We start from the raw sequence: 18,709 nt of genomic DNA, 5'->3' as shown, positions 1-18,709 counted from the left end.
AGGAAAGGGATGAATGACATTGGTCCATTAGAGATATGAATGGTTTAAACAGTTGATGATTCTGCTCAGGTTGCTGACAGACTGAATAGGTATTTTGCAAAATACCTATTCTCACAAACTGAATAGGTACATTATTTACACGTGGGGAATTTTTTAAGGGAAGGGGATGCTAAAAGTATGTAAATTCTGAGAGACAGAGAGCTGAATAATTTTGTGATAACTAAGAAAAAAGTGGAAGAAACTGTTGAAGCTAAATGTGAAAAAAAAGGCACCCATGATAGATAGAAAATATCCAATTATATTAAGAGAGGCAACAAAGGAGGTAAGAAAACCTTGAGCTATAATTATGAGAGCAACCAGTCTACAGGGACTTCAGGAGAAGTCCCTGTAGACTGGAGAAGTGGAAATATATCCCCAATTCACAAAGGGTGATGAATTTAACCCCAGAGGCTCACATCTGGTGAGTATGGCCTAGAGTCCTGAGCTGGATATCATCATTCTTCTCTTTCTTGGTGATTCCCTTATACTTTTTTGACTCTCTCTCTCTCTCTCTCTCTCTCTCTCTCTCTCTCTCTCTCTCTCTCTCTCTCTCTCTCTCTCTCTCTCTCTCTCTCTCACAATCAGGGTAACTCAGGGAATTTTTTTTTTGGCTGGTGCAGCATAAGCCACAGTCTTCCTTGCACCATGTAGCTAATAATAATAATGATAATAATAACTATAGAAAAATACATCGCAAAGGAGCCCAGAATGTCAGATGACACATGTTGATGATGCCACCTGGCCTCAGAAACGATCCAACACATCACCGTGGGGTGCAAGGTGATCACCCAGACTGAGTATGCTCATAGACACGACCAGGTAATCAGGATAATACATCAGAAGCTAGCGAAGAAATACCAGTTGACCAAAGAAAGTGTACCATACTACAAGTACGAACCCCAGGCAGTACTACAGACCCGAACCCACGAGCCGTACTGGGACCGTGCCATAATAACGGATAAGACCATCCCACACAACAGACCAGACATAACCCTTGTGGACAAGATGGGGCTACCAACCTGATTGACATAGCGGTGCCCAACACTAGCAATGTCCAGAAAACCCATGAGGAAAAAATTAGGAAGAATTAGGAAAAAATTAGGAAGAATTTGGCACCATACCAGTGTCAACCACTGGTATGGTGCCAAAGACCCTACATAGCAGTCTAGCAGCAATACGTGTCCCAGAGAACACCTACAAGGAACTCCATAAAGTTGCAATCCAGAACACCTGTAGGATAGGCAAAGATTTCCTCGACCAACAGTAACACCAGACATTACAACCACCCTGTGTACTTGGTAGCAGTACCCATCACAGAGTGGAATTCCCCAATCAGGGAGAAATAATATAAGAGCAACAATAATAATATCATAATCGATAGTGACAAACTTCCTAGGAGCAACAGCGGCAAAATGGAGTACCACCATTAAGGTAGAGAACATCACAACCAGGCCAATCCCCATCAGAAGAGGAATCTTTCAGGGAGATGCTCTGAGCCCACTGTGGTTCTGTTTAGCACTCAACCCACTATCCACCATGTTTAATGGCAGCAAGTGTGGATATAACCTCAAAAAAGGAAGAAAGAACCTGTACACTCTCACCCACCTGATGTACACGGACGACATCAAGCTCTACGCGGCAACTGAGAAGCAACTCCAGCAGCTACTCCAGATCACCGGAGAATTCAGCAAGCACATCAGGATGGAATTTGGTCCAGACAAATGCAAAACTCATGCACTGCACTAGAGAAAATTAGTCAGCCGAAAGTACCAGCTGCTGACTTTGTAAAGTGATCGAAGCTATGACACAATAGAAGACACCTACAAATACCTAGGGATGATGCAGGCTCAGCAGTTAGAGCAAAAGGAAATCAAGAAGTGCCTGAGTGAAAAATATCATCAGAGACTCAGAAGCCTGCTGAAAGCAAAGCCGAACAGAGGGAACACGTTAAAGCCATAAACATCTATGCAGTTCCAGTATTAATATACACCTTCAGGGTCATAGATTGGACTAACACCGAGCTAGAGGATATTATGCGAAAGACAAGCACAGTGATGACAAAGAGCCGCCAACACCATCCAAAGTCAGCAGTGGAGAGACTAACAATAGCTCAGAAAGAGGGAGGAAAGGGTCTGATAGACCTGATAGAGCAACAGAAAACAGTGATAGTTAACCTGAAGGATTACTTCAAGAACAACGCAGCACCACTCCACCAGGCCAAAAGAAGATAGATAAATGGTATAACCCACTCCACCTAAGTGAGGAACCCCTCCTCCCGCCCAGACGGCACAAGAAACAAAGCTAGAAAGATGTGCAAAGAAGACACTCCATGGCAGACACTACAATGACCTCCATCAAGATCACATCGATAACATTGCTTCCAATGCATGGCTCACAAGCGGGATGCTCTTCCCTGAGACTGAAGGATTCATGCTCGCCATCCAAGACCAGGTAATCAACACCAGGAACTATAGAAAATACATTGCAAAAGAGCCCAGCACGTCAGATGACACATGTCGATGATGCCACCTGGCCTTAGAAACGATCCAACACATCACTATGGGGTGCAAGGTGATCACCCAGACTGAGTACACTCATAGACACGACCAGGTAGCAAGGATAATACATCAGAAGCTAGCGAGGATGTACCAGTTGACCAAAGATGGTAGGTGGTAGATGACTTTCATCAACCGGTGAAATACCACCACTTTGCTTATTGGAGGCTTGAAGTGGTGAAACCCATGTTTAGTCTCTAGAGCAAAGTTTCCGGCATCCCCTTCCCCCATACTTCTCCTTCAACCCATGCACGGTACTAAGTACTATAGGTTTTGATACCTTTCGTGTTTGGGGTTTTCATTAAAAAAAAAAAAAAAAGTACGAACCCCAGGCAGTACTAGAGACCCCCAACCCACAAGCTGTACTGGGACCGTGCCATAATAACAGATAAGACCATCTCGCACAACAGACCAGACATAACCTTTGTGGACAAGAAGGAAAAGGCTACCTACCTGATTGGCATAGCAGTGCCCAACACTATCAATGTCCAGAAAACCCATGAGGAAAAAATTATGAAGTATACGAACCTGAGACATGAGTTCAAGGAGATGTGGCATATGCAAGAAGTAACGACCATCCCAATCATTGTGTCAACTCCCTGTATGGTGCCAAAGACTCTACATAGCAGCCTAGTAGCAATAGGTCTCCCAGAGAATACCTACAAGGAACTCCAGAAAGTCGCAATCCTGAACACCTGTAGGAAAGTCAGAGTTCCTCGACCAGCAGTAACCCCAGACATTACAACCACCCTGCGTACTTGGTAGCAGTACCCGTCACGGAGCGGAATCCCCCAGTCAGGGAGAAATAATATAAGAGCAATAATAATAATAATTGAAGACCAATTTATTTAACTTTTAATACTGTTGCACATAAAACACTGCCATATAAATTGGAGCAGAGTGGTATTAAGGGCAAGTTACTGCTATGGATAAAGGGATAATTGAGTAGCAGAAGATGGAGAGTAGTTAGAAATGGGCATTGCTCTTCTTCGACAAATGTTGTTAATGGAGTTCCCTAGGTTCAGCAGTGGCTTGCATGTTGGATATATTACTTACAGTCCACTTGTAATAAGCATTAGTAATTTTGTATGTTTCTGTATTTTAGTTGAGGCTGTTGTTTTTGTGTTACTCCACTTTTATCACTTGCAAAACACAGTTGAATTTACTGCAATATTTTTAAACCGTTTCACAATTACAAAATAGTTAGTAGAATATTTAGTTTTTTTGAAATTATATGAAGGGAGGACTGACTTGTCCTTTTATGTAATATGCAGCCTGCAGGATTTAAACTGTGCAGTTAATGTAATTGTCTTATTGCTCACAGGTTATCAAACTTTGTCTTCACAATGAGTTGCCTGATTTTGCATTAATATTAAACAAATGGTATTGCCAAAAAGTTAATTTGTCATTTAATTAAAAATTAAAAGGTTAGAACTACAAATTGGAGATCTGTTTCAAGATGTACTGATGTATATTTATATAGCTTACTTGCATTTTCCTTGTATAGATTGCATCCTTTCATCCTGGACAGTAGAAGATTCTTATGTTTTGTTTTCTCACGGTTTATAACATGAAGTGCCTTACTTTTAATATCTGGACACTCCTCCATTGATAGTTGGTCACATCCCATACAATCAGTTCTTTACTTATGTAAATTCTAGAAGGAAGGGGATGAATCAGATTAGTCCACTTGATATCGATGGGTCAACAGTTGATGATCCTGCTCCAGTAGCTAACAAACTAAATTAATATTTTGCATCGACATTCACACATGAGGAGTTATTCAGCGAGGGTAATGCCAGAGGTATATTCAACTCTGGCAGTAAGTTAGAGAATCTTGTAATAAATGAGAGTAAAGTGGAGGAGCAATTGTTGAAGATAAACACAAGAAAGGCACCTGGGGTGGATGAGATCTATCCAGTAATATTAAAGGAGGCAGCAAAGGAAGTAAGCAAACCCTTAGCCATAATTATGAGAGCTTCCTTGGACTCAGGGGAGGTACCCACAGATTGGAGATGTGTAAATGTGACCCCAATTCGCAAAGGAGGATCAAAGGCTGACACAAGTAATTATAGACCTGTGAGTTTAACTTCTGTTCCAGGAAAATTAATGGAGGCACTGGTTAAAGAAGCACTGCAGGATCATCTAGACAAGACTTCAGTTATAGCTCAGACACAGCATGGTTTTGTTAAGGGGAAGTCTTGCCTGACCAATTTGATTGGATACTATAATGCAGTCACAAAAGAACTGGATGCAGGGAATAACTTTGATATTATATACTTGGATCTTAGAAAGGCTTTTGATACTGTTGCACATGGAAGACTGCTGCACAAATTGGAGAGTGTGGCATTGGAGGCAAATTGCTGCTATGGATAAAGGGGGTGATTGAGGGGGAAAAGACAGAGAGTGGTAATCAATGGACACAGCTCATCTTGGACTAATGTTATTAATGGAGTCCCTCAGGGTTCAGTGTTGGGTCCATTATTGTTTTCTGTATTTATAAATGATATTGATGATGGTATATCAAGCTTAATATCCAAGTTTGCAGACGATACAAAGGTTGGCAGGGTTGTCAAGGACACTACTGACACTATGCTGCTGCAACAGTATCTGGAAAGGTTGAGCAAATGGGCTGAGAGGTGGCAAATGAAGTTTATCATTGACAAATGTAAAGTACTACATATGGGAAACGGAGCAGCCCCAGAGCAGCGTATCAACTCTTGTGTCAACAATTGGTGATGTGATCTGCAACTCTGTGGTACTACACTGACAGTGGTAGAGAATGAAAAGGACCTGGAGGTGGTTGTGCAGGCAGATATGAAGTTCTCTGAGCAGTGCAGACAGGCTGCAAGAGTAGCTTATGGTGTATTGTCAATTATATATACGAATTTTTCTAGCAAGGATAAGGAGGTAGTAGTAGTAGTGGCATGTGATGCAAGAAAGCAAGTGTATGAGCTTATGCAGCATCAGCCAAAAAAAAAAAAAAAATCACACCATTCCCTCCAAATGCCTGTCCAGTTCCTCCTTAAATTTATTTAACCTGTCAACTTCCACAACGACAGATGGAAGTTTGTTCCAGCAATTAACCACCCTCTGGCTAAAGGCAAATTTCCGCACATCTATTCTACATCTGTCCTTCCTCAATTTCAATTTATGCCCCCTTAGGTTGGTAGTCTGAACAAGTGGAAGGATCCCATCAGAATTCAGTGTGCTCAACCCATTCAAGGCCTTATTCACCTCAATCAGATCACAGCACAGGTGCCTAGTCTCCAGCCACTACAATTTACAGAACTTAAGCCTCTCTTGGTAAGAAGATCCCTTCATTCCCCTCACCAATCTTGTTGCCCTTCCCTGTACATGCTCAAGTAAATCTACATCCTTCCTAAAATGAGGCCTCCAGACCTGTACGCAGTACTCAAGGCATGGCCTGACCATTGCCTTGTACAGAGGGACAATCACCTCCTTCTCCATGCTAGCAAAATTCCTATATATCATTGATAAAACCCCATGACCTGCCCTGGCAGCCTGTCTGCATTGATCAGAAAACTTCATATCTGACTGCACAATTACTCCCAGGTCTTTTTCATTTTCTACCACCTTAAGTGTAGTACCACACAGTTGGTACATTTCTCTGGGGTTACTTCTACCCATATGCAGTACTTTGCATTTGTCAAGGTTAAACTTCAGTTGCCACTTTTAACCCATCTGCCCAAATTATCTAGATCCTGTTGCAGTAGCACACTGCCATTACTGTCATTAACAACCCTGCCAACCTTTGTATCATCTGCAAACTTCGACATTAAGCCTGATATACCTTCATCAATATCATTGATAAATATACAAAACAACAGTGGACCTAACACCGAACCCTGTGGGACTCCACTAATAACCTTAGTCCACGAAGAGCAGCACCCATTGATTACAACCCTCTGTCTTCTCCCACTTAACCATTCTTTTATCCATTGTAGCAACTTACCCTTAATACCATTCTGCTCCAATTTGAACAATAGTCTTCCATGCGCAACAGTGTCAAAAGCTTTCCTGAAATCCAAATATATGATATCAAAATTATTTTTTGCATCCAGTTCCTTTGTAACCACATCATAATATCCTATCAAATTTTCAGACAAGACTTTCCCTTAACAAACCCATGCTGTGTCTGAATTATTGCTGCAGTCTTGTCTAGATGATCCTGCAATGCATCTTCAACCAGTGACTCCATTATTTTACCCGGAACAGAAGTTAAACTAACTGGTCTGTAATTACTCGTGTCACCCTTCAATCCCCCTTTGTGAATTGGGTATACATTTGCACACCTCCAGTCTGTGGGAACCTCCCCTGAGTTCAAGGATGCTCTCATGATTATGGCTAAGGGTTTGCTTAGTTGCTTTGCCACCTCCTTTAATATAATTGGATAGATCCCATCCATCCCAGGTGCTTTTCTTATGTTTAACTTCAACAATTTCTCCTCCACTTTGCTTTCAGTTATTACAAAATCATTAAGTATCCTGCTACAATTTGATAACCTTCTGCCATTTTCTAACCTTAATAATTCCTCATGTGTGAATGTAGATGCAAAATACTCATTCAGTTTGTTTGCTATCTGAGCAGGATCATCAACAGTCGAACCATCGATGTCAAGTGAACTAATCAGATTCATCCCCTTCCTTTTGGAGTTTATATAAGTAAAGAAATCCTTGCTGTTTTTCTTAGCATCTTTTGCCAAGGATTTCTCGTAATCTGCCTTTGCCTGCCTAACCTCCTTTGTGACCTGATTACAGACTAGCTTATATCTGCCATAGGCTCCTGAGTCGCTTGATAATTTATATGCATCCCATGCATTTTTCTTCTCTGTTACGAGTCTCATTAGTTCATTAGATAACCATTTAGGCCTAAACCTTGAACAATATTTCTTAATAGGTATGAAACTTTTAGTAGCATCCACAATTAATTCCTTGAATGCTTCCCACCTAGAATTTACTGTCGGTAACATCGTCAGTTGATCCCACTGTACAGAATTTAAAAACTGTCGGAGACCACTGTACTCACCTTTACGGATGCAAAAACCTTTTTCCTTTACCCCTGATGGTAATTAAATCTTTAAGTAAATCCCACATCAGTACACTGTGATCACTGCCACCTAGTGGTTCCTTTATCTGCCAATTCTTAATACACGAATGATCACTGCTGATAACCAGATCAAGAGTATTACTTTCTCTGGTTGCCTCTCGAACATGCTGCTGCAGAAAACAATCATCCAATAAATCCACAAAAGTCTGACTAGTGTGTGAGTGACCAACCCACAAGTTCCAGTCATTATCTGGGAAGTTAAAATCCCCCATTATAAGACATTCTGATTTACTAGCCCACTCTATTTCTCTGTACAATTGTTCATTGTACTCATTCGAGTCATTAGGCCTATAACGACTCCTCTTATTTTTGCTTTCGCAGTGCTTATGCCACACCAAACTGACTCAACAGTGCACTGTTCATCTTTATCAACTGGATGCACTTCTTTTGATTTTATGTTTTTCTTAATTAATAGCATAACACCTTCTCCCTTTCTATCCTGTCTATCCTTTCTGTACACATTGTACTCCCCAAATTCCAGTTCAGCATTCTTTATATCCTCTGATTATTCCCTTGTATAAGGCAATGGTCAGGCCACACCTAGAGTACTGTATACAGGTCTGGAGGCCTCATTTCAAGAAGGATGTAGAGCTGCTGGAACGAGTACAGAGAAGGGCAACAAGATTAGTGAATGGAACAAAGGGGTGCTCTTATGAAGAAAGGCTTAAGTTTTGCATATTATAGTGTCTGGAGGCACCAGCGAGGTGATTTGATAGATGTGTATAAAGCCTTGAATGGTTTGAGCATGCTCAATGCTGATGGGATTCTTCCTCTAGCTCAGAATAATCACTTGAGAGGGCATAAATTCAAATGGAGGAAAGACAGATGTAGGATAGATGGGCAGAAATTTGCCTTTAGCCAGCGGGTGTTTGGTTGGTTGGTGAAACAGGCTTCCATCCCTTGTCGTGGAAGTTGATAGCCTAAATTAGTTTAAGGCTCAGCTGGACAGGTATTTCGAATGAACAGAAGGGTGAAGTGGAAGTCTTTTTTTTTTTTTTTTTTTGGCTGATGCTGCATAAGCTTGCTTTCTTGCATCAAATGCTTCTACTAATGCTAATGCTAAAGCACCATGTGTCCGGCACAACTATAAATATACTCGTAAGCCTTCAAGGAGATGATAGTATAATTCCGAATACAAGATGTCAGTGGCGCCTCTGTAGCCAGGTGGGCAGGAGCAGCAGTGCATAGCACACGCTTCTTGATTAGACTGGGGTGTAAGCCTGTGACCACCAAATACGGAGGATGCAGAAAGGTCAGGGAATGGCCACCGCATATCCCGAGAGCAATATGGCCTTAGTTGTTAATGCTCCTAAAAAAAAAAACCAAACAACAAGATGTCAGTACTGACAGATTTAAGCAACTTTCACCACAAAATGATAATAGGATGATACATAAGCAATCAATCTATACATGACATTTCAATAGCACTGAAGATCCCTTGTTCAACAATTGGTGATGTGATCTGCAAATGGAAGTGGACTGGTGCTGAAACCATTACAAAATGACTTGAAAACCTCCAAAGTTGACAGAATGTGAGAGGAAAGTCCTACAAAGAATCAGCCATTCATAGTGCAGGTCACTATTGCAGCGCACACACACACACACAGTCCCTTTGTGAGATTATGGGGACACATGTCAGCATTAGTACAATGTGCAGGACACTATATGATATGGGTTACCACTGTTACAACATCCCTAAACACCCTGACTAATGCCGAACGGCGTCTAGCTTGGTATAAGGCCTGCCCTTGGATGGCAGACTAATGGAAATCTGTGCTTTGGAGTCACAGCACATGATCTTCCAGTCTGATGGTCGTGCCTTGGTGTGGTGGATACCTGTCACACCCAAGCACAACTGTCAAAAGGCTATGGTAGAAAGTAGTCTAGTGGAGAAAGTTACCTACTAGACTGTATTGTCCTGACAATGAAATTTGGTGGTGGCAGTGTGATGGTCTGGGCTGTTTTCACGATATACTCCAGACCATTAGTTAGATTGGACAAAACCACAAATGCTGAGGTCTATCTAGATGTCCCTACCATGGCAGAGTTGCACTAGCATTTGGGAGCCACCCTACATAAGACACTATACATGTCTATATGTATCTAGACATCCTGGACAATAATGCATTACCTGTTGTGGCAGCATGTTGGGGATGGCCCATACCTGTATCAGCAGGACAACTTTGTGCCACATCATACTGCTTGCATTCTCATGGACTAGTTTGAAGTCATAAGCATTGGAAAGTTGGACTGGCCATCCCAAAGCCTGACCTCAAGCCTATAGAGAACTTCAGATGAATTGGATCATCAGGTGCATGTGAGGAGAGATTGCCCATAAACAAAGCTGAATTGGTCACTGCTTTGGAGGGTGAATGGTGGGAATTATCAGAGGATATTTACAAAAAACTAGTAGAATGCATTTCATAGAGACCAGAGGCTGTCACAAAGGCTAAAGGTTTCGGCACGCATTATTTGTAGATATGCAAGTGCCCGCATAATATTGCAGAATTCCTTCCTAGATACCAATATTTTTTGTACTTATATAGCCTTCATATGAATTCCTCAAATTAGGCATAAATGATTCAAGGAGCATGAGGAGTTTATTCTCCTCTTCTGAAATCTCTTCAGTTATATATACTGATTTCTACCAAAGTTCTGCAGTTGTACTTAATAGGCATTGTCCTATGCCTATTATCTACCATCCCCTGCACAAATATATGACAGCCCATTTGAAAGAATAGGCTTATAATCTTCCATGGGATATCTAGCCCATTGTCAAGTTCAGCCAATAACAAATTCAACTTTGCTGAACCTGACAGCACTACAACTTAAGGTAGGAAATTACACTCTACATACTGGTTGATATTTCTGTTATTTTTCTATACTTGTTTTATTGTTCCTATTTTGATAGCTTATATAGTAATTACTCACATTGATATTTAATTATAATTAGCAATGAATATCAGATATTAATTTTTATTTTTGATAGGTATGGTCTCACTCAGCCTATCCTCTTATTCCTGTGGGAAAAATTGTATTGGACCGTAATCCTAAGAATTATTTTGCTGAGATTGAACAATTGGCTTTTGCTCCTTCAAACATGATACCTGGTATTGAACCTAGTCCTGATAAAATGTTGCAGGTAGGTAAATTTGCATTGCAGCCTGTAATTTTGTTCTAAGAGAAACCACAGATTCTCTAGACCAAAATTTTTCTTGATCCATATTAAGGAAATAGAAAAACTTGGAGTTCTTTATTTCCATTTAACAAGTTAATTAACACAGTTTATGTAAAGGATATAAATTTTTTTTTATTGTTTTTTTTTTAAATTTTATAAGAATCCCAAACATGAGAGGTATTAGAGCTTATAGTACTTAGTACTGTGCATGGGTTGAAGGTTGAGATGATGAAAGAAGATACTTGTTGACATTAGATTTGAACTTCTGTAGAGTGTCATTTTCACAAAATACATATGAAGGAAAGTTGTTCCAGAGAATGGAAGTTGAATGTATAAATGAGGAAGAAGAAGAAAAGTTGCTTCTGTGAGTTTGAAGCTGGATAGCAAAGGAATATTGACTAGTTGCAGCACATGTTCAGACTGCTTTGGAAGATAGAGCAAGAATTATAGAAGCCAGTTCAGAAGAACATGATCCCATCTCTGAGACAGAGAGTGGAGAGACTCTGTTATAGATGAGTCATTCATTACCCTAACTGGCCTCTTTTGAATGGAATCTAGAAGACAGAGAGGTTTTGGGAGTACCACCCCAGATGTGGGAACAATATTCCATGGTAGAGTGGATTAGTGATTTGTACAGAGTGAACAGCTGTTAAGAAGAAAAGTAATGCCAAGAGCAAAAGAGAAAACTCCCCAGTTTTGTAGATGCAGAGGAAGCAATATTTGTAACGTGCTTATGCCAAGAGAGATTAAAAGTCAGGGTAATCCTCAATAGAGATATATGACCTTGCCTAGAATTCGGAGTGTCGTTGAAGATGACACTCTGAATTCTAGGCAAGGTCATATATCATAGGAGCAGAAGAATTCTTTATGCAAGATAGTTTTAGAAGGATCGAAATCAATTAGGTTATCTTTACCCCACTGAAGAATAACCTGGAGATCAGCATTTAAGGAATTGGTAGCGGACATTCAAGAAGTTGAAGCTGTTTGTGCCGGGCAAGGTTTCTCAAACTGGATGGTGCAATGCAATATGCTATCATCAGCAAAACTATGAATAGGATTTTTGGTCAATGGAAGAATGTCATTAATATATAAGAGGAAACAGAGTGGGAGAAAGAACTTAACCTTGAGGAACATAAGCATTAGTGGAGAAGTTAGAAGACATAGAGCCATCTACCATCACTTGTGGTGAGCAGTCAGAGAGAAAACTGGATACCAAATTACATAAAACAGCGACGCCTCCGTAGCCAGGTGGGAAGGAGCAGCAGTGCATAGCACACACTTTTTGATTAGACCGGGGTTCAAGCCCGTCACCACCAAATACGGAGGATGCGGAAAGGTTAGGGAATGACCACTGCATATCCCGGAGCAATATGGCCTTAGTTGCTAATGCTCCTAAAAAACCAAATGACAACACAACAACATAAAACAGTTGGAAGAAAACCATAAGATGGAAGCTTATTTAGAAGACCTTTATGCCAAACACGATAAAAAGCCTTTGAAATGTCAAGAGCAACTGCTTGAATTTCACCAAACATTTCCATTCATAAATAATGAATGGCATTGTATGAACTTTGCTACCTTGCAGCATGTTACCAATGCCTAGTGCACTGGCTTCTTAATTTTTGTAGTATATTTGCTTTACTGCTGTTATGAACATTGTTGTAAATGATCTTTTATACTTGTAATTTTTTTTGTTTGATTTGATTGATATTATGTATAAATTCTTTCTTGTATATGTATTGTTGTATGTCTGAATTAGTGGGTATACATTGATATATATCAATTCAGATGTTTATTCTGAATTAAATAAAAGATGGATTAAAAGATTCTAAATAAACTATGCTAAACTAAACCAAAACAGCATTACGCTGAGTGAGAAATAAAATTTACTTATTTTACAATTCTTGAAAAGAAACTATTGTTAAAATCTTTTAACCCATCCCAATAAAATGGGGGGGGGGGAGTTAAAGTTAGATCACTTTATATTTTGTTACCTAGTGGTATCCAGTTGAGTAGTATAAAAAAATCTTATTTATTCATGTACTTTTGTCAAGCCCTTGGTTCCCTGGCTGTGGTGGGCATATATTGCATGTTTACTGTACAATAAACATTTCTTCTTCTTCTACTATTGCTGTTTTGTACTGTACTGTAATAAATACAGGAAGAATATTTAAGATCACAAAGTAAAAATCCATTGTTTTTTGAATTATAAGGAAAAGAAAACCATTAATTTTTCCTAGTTAAAAATAAAAAGTTTAAGGGGATCTTTTTTGTTTAAGCAAAAGTTTTCTATTGAAAGGAATAATTCTTTTATTTAATTGTTATGTTCTAAAGTATATACACATTATTACATTTCTAGGGACGACTGTTTTCTTATTCTGACACCCATCGCCATAGACTTGGTCCCAATTTTTTACAGATTCCTGTTAATCGTCCTAAAAATGGGCACATTTGTCACTATCAAAGAGATGGAGCTCAGTGTGTAGATGAAAATCATGGTTTGTTGCCTTTTTTTTTTTTTTTTTTATCTTTCTTCATTATATGTTTTACTGTTTTTTTCCATTTTGTAAAGAACTAGAAACTATCACATAATATATTTGCAAGTAGTTCCTGTAAAATAAATATTCTTTACTATTGTACAAGAAGAGAAGAGGTGGACCATTGTTAAAGTAATATGTTAAAGTAATAATTACACAATCACTTAATGAAAATACAGTAATCTTTAAATAGCATAATGATTGTCCATATTCTTGCTTGAATATGGACAGTCACTGAAAGTGTAATCATAGCATACAGTTATAAATTCAGATGGGCTCATTCACAGGTGTAGTATGCATGGTGATCAGTGGAGGTTTCAGCAATTTTCCAAGCAGGAAAGATGCAATCATCTTAATAATCTATGAGGATTATATAAGTCCCATTTTTCACAATCTCTTGATGTGGTATCCATAGTTGAAGATGTGTAAACCTCTGGGATGCTGAATCCAAAGATTAGAAAAACTTATGGCAACTAGCTGTCGAGAGTAGTGTGCCTTTCTGTTATGTAATCAGGCTGCTTATTCCTGTGAACTGAATTTATTGCAAAGAGGAGCAGTTCAAGTGCTCTGATTGGGATAAGCATTTGCTTTTTTCACTGTGAAGACAAGCCTTTTCTCAGAGATTAAGGTGGGTAATCTTATGCACAGTACTTTGACCATGCAATTGTTATGTGCTCTGAAGGGATATATAGTTTGTACATAGTCTATTTCAGGAACCATTATTTTTCTACAAATACTCTTCTGATCAATCAGGTTAGCAGATACCCAGATTTCTGCACAGTATCAAATGGCATCATACATTATCATAAAGATGTAGTTGTTATGGACGAAGTGATTAATTGGGCCTTATATATACTGCCCGGGCTCTATATATAAGGACTGGAGATATTGGACAGAGTGATAATAATGTGTTAATTTATTACTTTGACCGGACATTATAAATAGTGTTTCCTGATCTCCGGGAATGTGATATAAAAATGTGTTAATTTATTACTTTGACTGGGCATTATAAATAATGTTTCATGATCTCCGGGCAATGTGTGTGTGGTCCTGTGTAGTAGGAGTGAGATGTCTGTTTAAATGCACGTGTCGGTCAGTACGAACTCATAATTAGTGTACATTTTTGCTCTTGATTTTTCGTTTTTTCATGAAATAATGTTTAAATATTTGACAAATACCCTCAAAATTTTAACGATATGGAGCAATCTGTAAATGATATGAAAAACCGATTCAATAACCGATTATACGAGTCATTAGCGAATAAACAGTTTTTGTAAATAATTTGTCTTTAGTTTTCTCTATTCCCGCTCTTTAAAGCCGCTTCTGCTCCTATTGGTCCATTGACTATTAAAGAATGTGAGACCATTAGCTATTAAATAATGACGCCACTCAATCAGATGGTGTGTGGTCCTGTGTAGTAGAAGTGAGATGTCCATTTAAATGCGTGTGTTGGTCAGTACGAACTCATAATTAGTGTGCGTTTTTGCTCTTGATTTTGTTTTGTCCTGAAATAATATTTAAATTTTTGACAAATACCCTCAAAATTTTAAAGATATGGAGCTTTCTGCAAGTGATACAAAAAACTAATTTAATAACCGATTATACGAGTCATTAGCGAATAAACACTATAACACCCAAATTCTTACCAAAGCCAAATACAGTGGGTTCCGGTTATTTGGGCCACCGGTTAATCGGGGCAGCCATTTATTTGGGGCAAATCTTAAAAAACAGAAACCAATTGAGAAAATAGCCAGGGTTTACTTCGCTTAATTGGGACAGCATGCCGTTTAATCGGGGCAGGAGACCGCAGCACTGGAGATTACCCTACGATTGTCTCTGATGGTACCACATGGTTTGGTCAAAATTCTGGAGGTCACAACCATAAAACAATAAAAACAATTAGCAGTCACCTGTCTATTGGGCTTTTCTGTTAGTGAAATCTGTCATAAACAGACAGTAAACTCGATCTTACTGAATTTGCGATAATACCAACAGCTGGAATTCTGTGGGTTATTATGGTGAAATGTGTTTACACTTCCATGAAATCTTCAATCATATAAAAAAATTAATTTTCAGATCTTTGTTATTGATTGCTTATCTTTTTACTGTTTTAAATTTTAACCCCCCCACCCACAAATGTCAGTGAACAGAAATGTCAACTAGTTCGTGTGTACATATTACAGTACATATTAATTATTCCAATTATCATGTATATTCTTCCGATTTTCACGTATCATTTAATTTTTTAATTGGTAAGGTAATAAAGGGCAAATGTGTGCTTAATATATCTTTGCTTTTATAGCCTGTGGTTAACATTCCTCCTATTTTTGCTAATTAGAATTGCTGTTTAATAGAATTAAAATTCAATTCACAAACGTGATCACAATGACCGGTGCTTACTGCACATCGTATAGTGAACGGTACTTCACTATGTTGAGTTTGTCGTAACTTGATTTGATTGTACAGTGAACTAATTGTAAAGGAGGGGGTACATTGTATTTTTAACTATTTACGTGAAACTGGGGCAGCCGCTTAATTGGGCCAAAATGCACTAGTCCCGATGCGTCCCAAATAACCAGAATGAACTGTGCTTTAATCTCATCAAAAAAAGTTAGAGGCAAAAATCATCAGTCACCTGAAGAACACCAACGTGTGCATAGATGTGGCGTTATTTCTATAGGAGATGTGGAAAAGTTGATTGTTCCAGTGAAGGAAGGTAATTCTTCTATTAAATATTATGTGTAGATGAGGCATTTCAAATACTTCACAAAACTCATATTTCGATCAGTCATGGTAGTAGAAATTGCATGGAAAAAGAATTAAATAAAAAGTATTAAAAACATAACGTGGGAAATCATTGTGATTTACCTAAATTTATGCAAAATTTATCAAAACAAACAGAAGGTTTCCAAAAAGGGTTTAGTAGTAAGGCCAGTTATCTGCAATGAAATGAATTCCAGATGTCAAGTTGACCTAATAGACATGCAAAGTCAAGGAAATGGAGAATATAAATTTATTCTCATTTATCAGGATCATCTCACAAAATTTGTACAGCTTCGTCCTTTAAAAACAAAAAGGCCAAAGAAGTAGCATATGTTCTCCTAACATATTTATGATTTTTGAAGCACCAAATATTTTACAGAGTGATAATAGTAGAGAATTTTGCAACAAAATTATTGAGAAAATGTACAGCATGTGGGATGAACTTAAAATGTTTCATGGAAAACTTAGACATTCACAGAGTCAAGGTTTGGTAGAAACATCCTCAGTTCTTGGCTAGAGACTAACAGTACCACCAAATGGTCAGAAGGCTTAAAGTTTGTGCAAATCATGAAAAATAGAGGTATTAACTGCAGTTTCTGTGAAGCCATATTTGGTTGACAATTGGCTTAAAAACTTCCTTACCTTCCGAATTATTGAATGACGTAAGAACAGACAAGGATTTGGAGGTACTATTAAACAGTAATGAAAATCATGGAAATCAGAATGATCCAGAGGAAAGTAAAGGTAATATTAAAGAAGTCAATACTGCAACAAATGATGTAGGTCTAGAAATACTACACTTGACTGATGGCAGCTGAACACCCCCAAACGTTGCCCTTAGATGAAATTTCATCTTTAAAAATGATTTGGCAACTAGTGAAGAGGTCATGAATAATGAAGACGAAAATGAAATTCAAGATTTAAAAATAGAATAAAAAATATATCTGCAACTAGAAAATCTGCTCTTTGAAATCTAAAAAAAACAAGCAAAGAAAATGCTAAACACCTCATATTCAAAATATCCTCCTGCAAATGTTGGCAAAACTGTAAGGATTTGAGTATCAGTGTAGACTGTGCATGCAGTGATGGAATAAATATTTTAGCCATTGTTCTGGAAATTTCTAATCAAAATTTCTGTAAATTGGGCACCAAATATGGAAAATTAAGCCCACTGTATTCCAGAAATGAATTTACTATTTGCGAAGAAAATTTCTTGGCCGTTGAAGATGTACCAGATATGGAAATTTTGCTGAGAGAATGCTCAAGAATGTCATCGGTTTCAGGAGGGCAAAGTTACAATAAATGTAACTGCAAAGGTGGCTGTAATTCTGATAGATGTAAATGTCGGAATGATAAAAAAATATATAATTCCAAATGCCACCAAAGTCTCAATTGTTCAAATAAATAGGAAAAATTATATGACAAATTTCTCGATTTATTAAAAATAAAAATTTGCTTTATTTGTTTTTAATTTATTTTGCTTTCAATTTTTTGTTTGTAACTAAAGCTATTTTGTTCAATGCTGTTATTATTATTTTTTGTGTTCATTTTAAGAAGACTTGTTAATTTAATGTTAGGATAATGTTTTATTTACATCCAATTTTCTAAAACAAATTCTATATAAAATAAAAAAAAATACTGGATTAGAATGTGTTGTTTTTTTTTGTGTTTGGATATTCGAAATATCATACTTGAATTTTTGAGAATTTTTAACCATGTAATTTACAAATAACTGTTTAATACTTAATTTAAGAGTTCACAGTTTGTTTCATTGTTAATTAGTGCGCATAATTTTACTGAAGGCAACAAACCTTCAGACCAACATAGTAAGTTAAAATTGTTGAAAAATATTTTGTAACTTTATTAGAATATCACATTGCCCGGAGATCAGAAAACAGTATGGCAAAGGTAAAGAAAGCCAACACGAGAACGATGAGAAACGGCGGATAACTTACATGGAAAATTAGTTTCCGATACGGCACTCTACTCACTCGGTAAACAGACGGTAGGTGTTATCGGTCTGAAGAAAAGTTGAGAATAATATATTGATTGACAGATAGGCGTGGCAAACGATGTGCTGATTGGTGCACGAACACAATACACGATAACATCGGTTTAGTATCACTTTAGTAGCACTAATGGTAACTTGCCCTAATGAACACTTTCCATAATGGTGAAAAAAGGTCAGGTTACCTCCACTTGAATCCCATGGGAGCTTGAATCCCTCCTGAAGTGGAGGGGGCAACCTAACCTTTTTCTTTAGAATCACAGTCATATTTAGAAATACATTCATAAAAAAATAAATTTTTTTATGACTATTTTTATTTTCTTGATCAATAATATGCCCTAATGGTCGAAAAAGGTCAGGTTTGTACCTCCACTTGAATCCCTCCTGAAATGGAGGGGTTAACCTAATCCTTTTTCTTTAGAATCATGGGTGGACTAGCGCATAAATTTTTTATTAACAAAATATTAATTTTTTATTACTGTACTTTTATTTTTAAAGA

General features: G+C 38.0%; 1 protein-coding gene across 3 annotated transcripts in view; it reads left to right on the top strand.

The window, feature by feature from the left end:
* The window catches only part of LOC150076331 (catalase-like), a 189,408-nt gene that overhangs the window by 128,263 nt on the left and 42,436 nt on the right, over window positions 1-18,709 (top strand). For all 3 annotated transcript variants that reach the window (XM_090387664.1, XM_090387662.1, XM_090387663.1), the window contains 2 exons: window positions 10,714-10,866; window positions 13,262-13,400. In XM_090387664.1, the coding sequence (XP_090243790.1) occupies window positions 10,714-10,866; window positions 13,262-13,400 (292 nt within the window). The remainder of the gene's footprint in view (window positions 1-10,713; window positions 10,867-13,261; window positions 13,401-18,709) is intronic.

The sequence above is a fragment of the Mastigoproctus giganteus genome, chromosome 13 (genome assembly GCF_048544385.1).
Source record: "Mastigoproctus giganteus isolate SK-2022 chromosome 13, ASM4854438v1, whole genome shotgun sequence".
In the NCBI taxonomy this organism is placed as follows: Eukaryota; Metazoa; Arthropoda; class Arachnida; order Uropygi; family Thelyphonidae; genus Mastigoproctus; species Mastigoproctus giganteus.
Note: the sequence above shows the minus strand (reverse complement) of the source record. Positions and strands in the feature narration are given on the sequence as shown.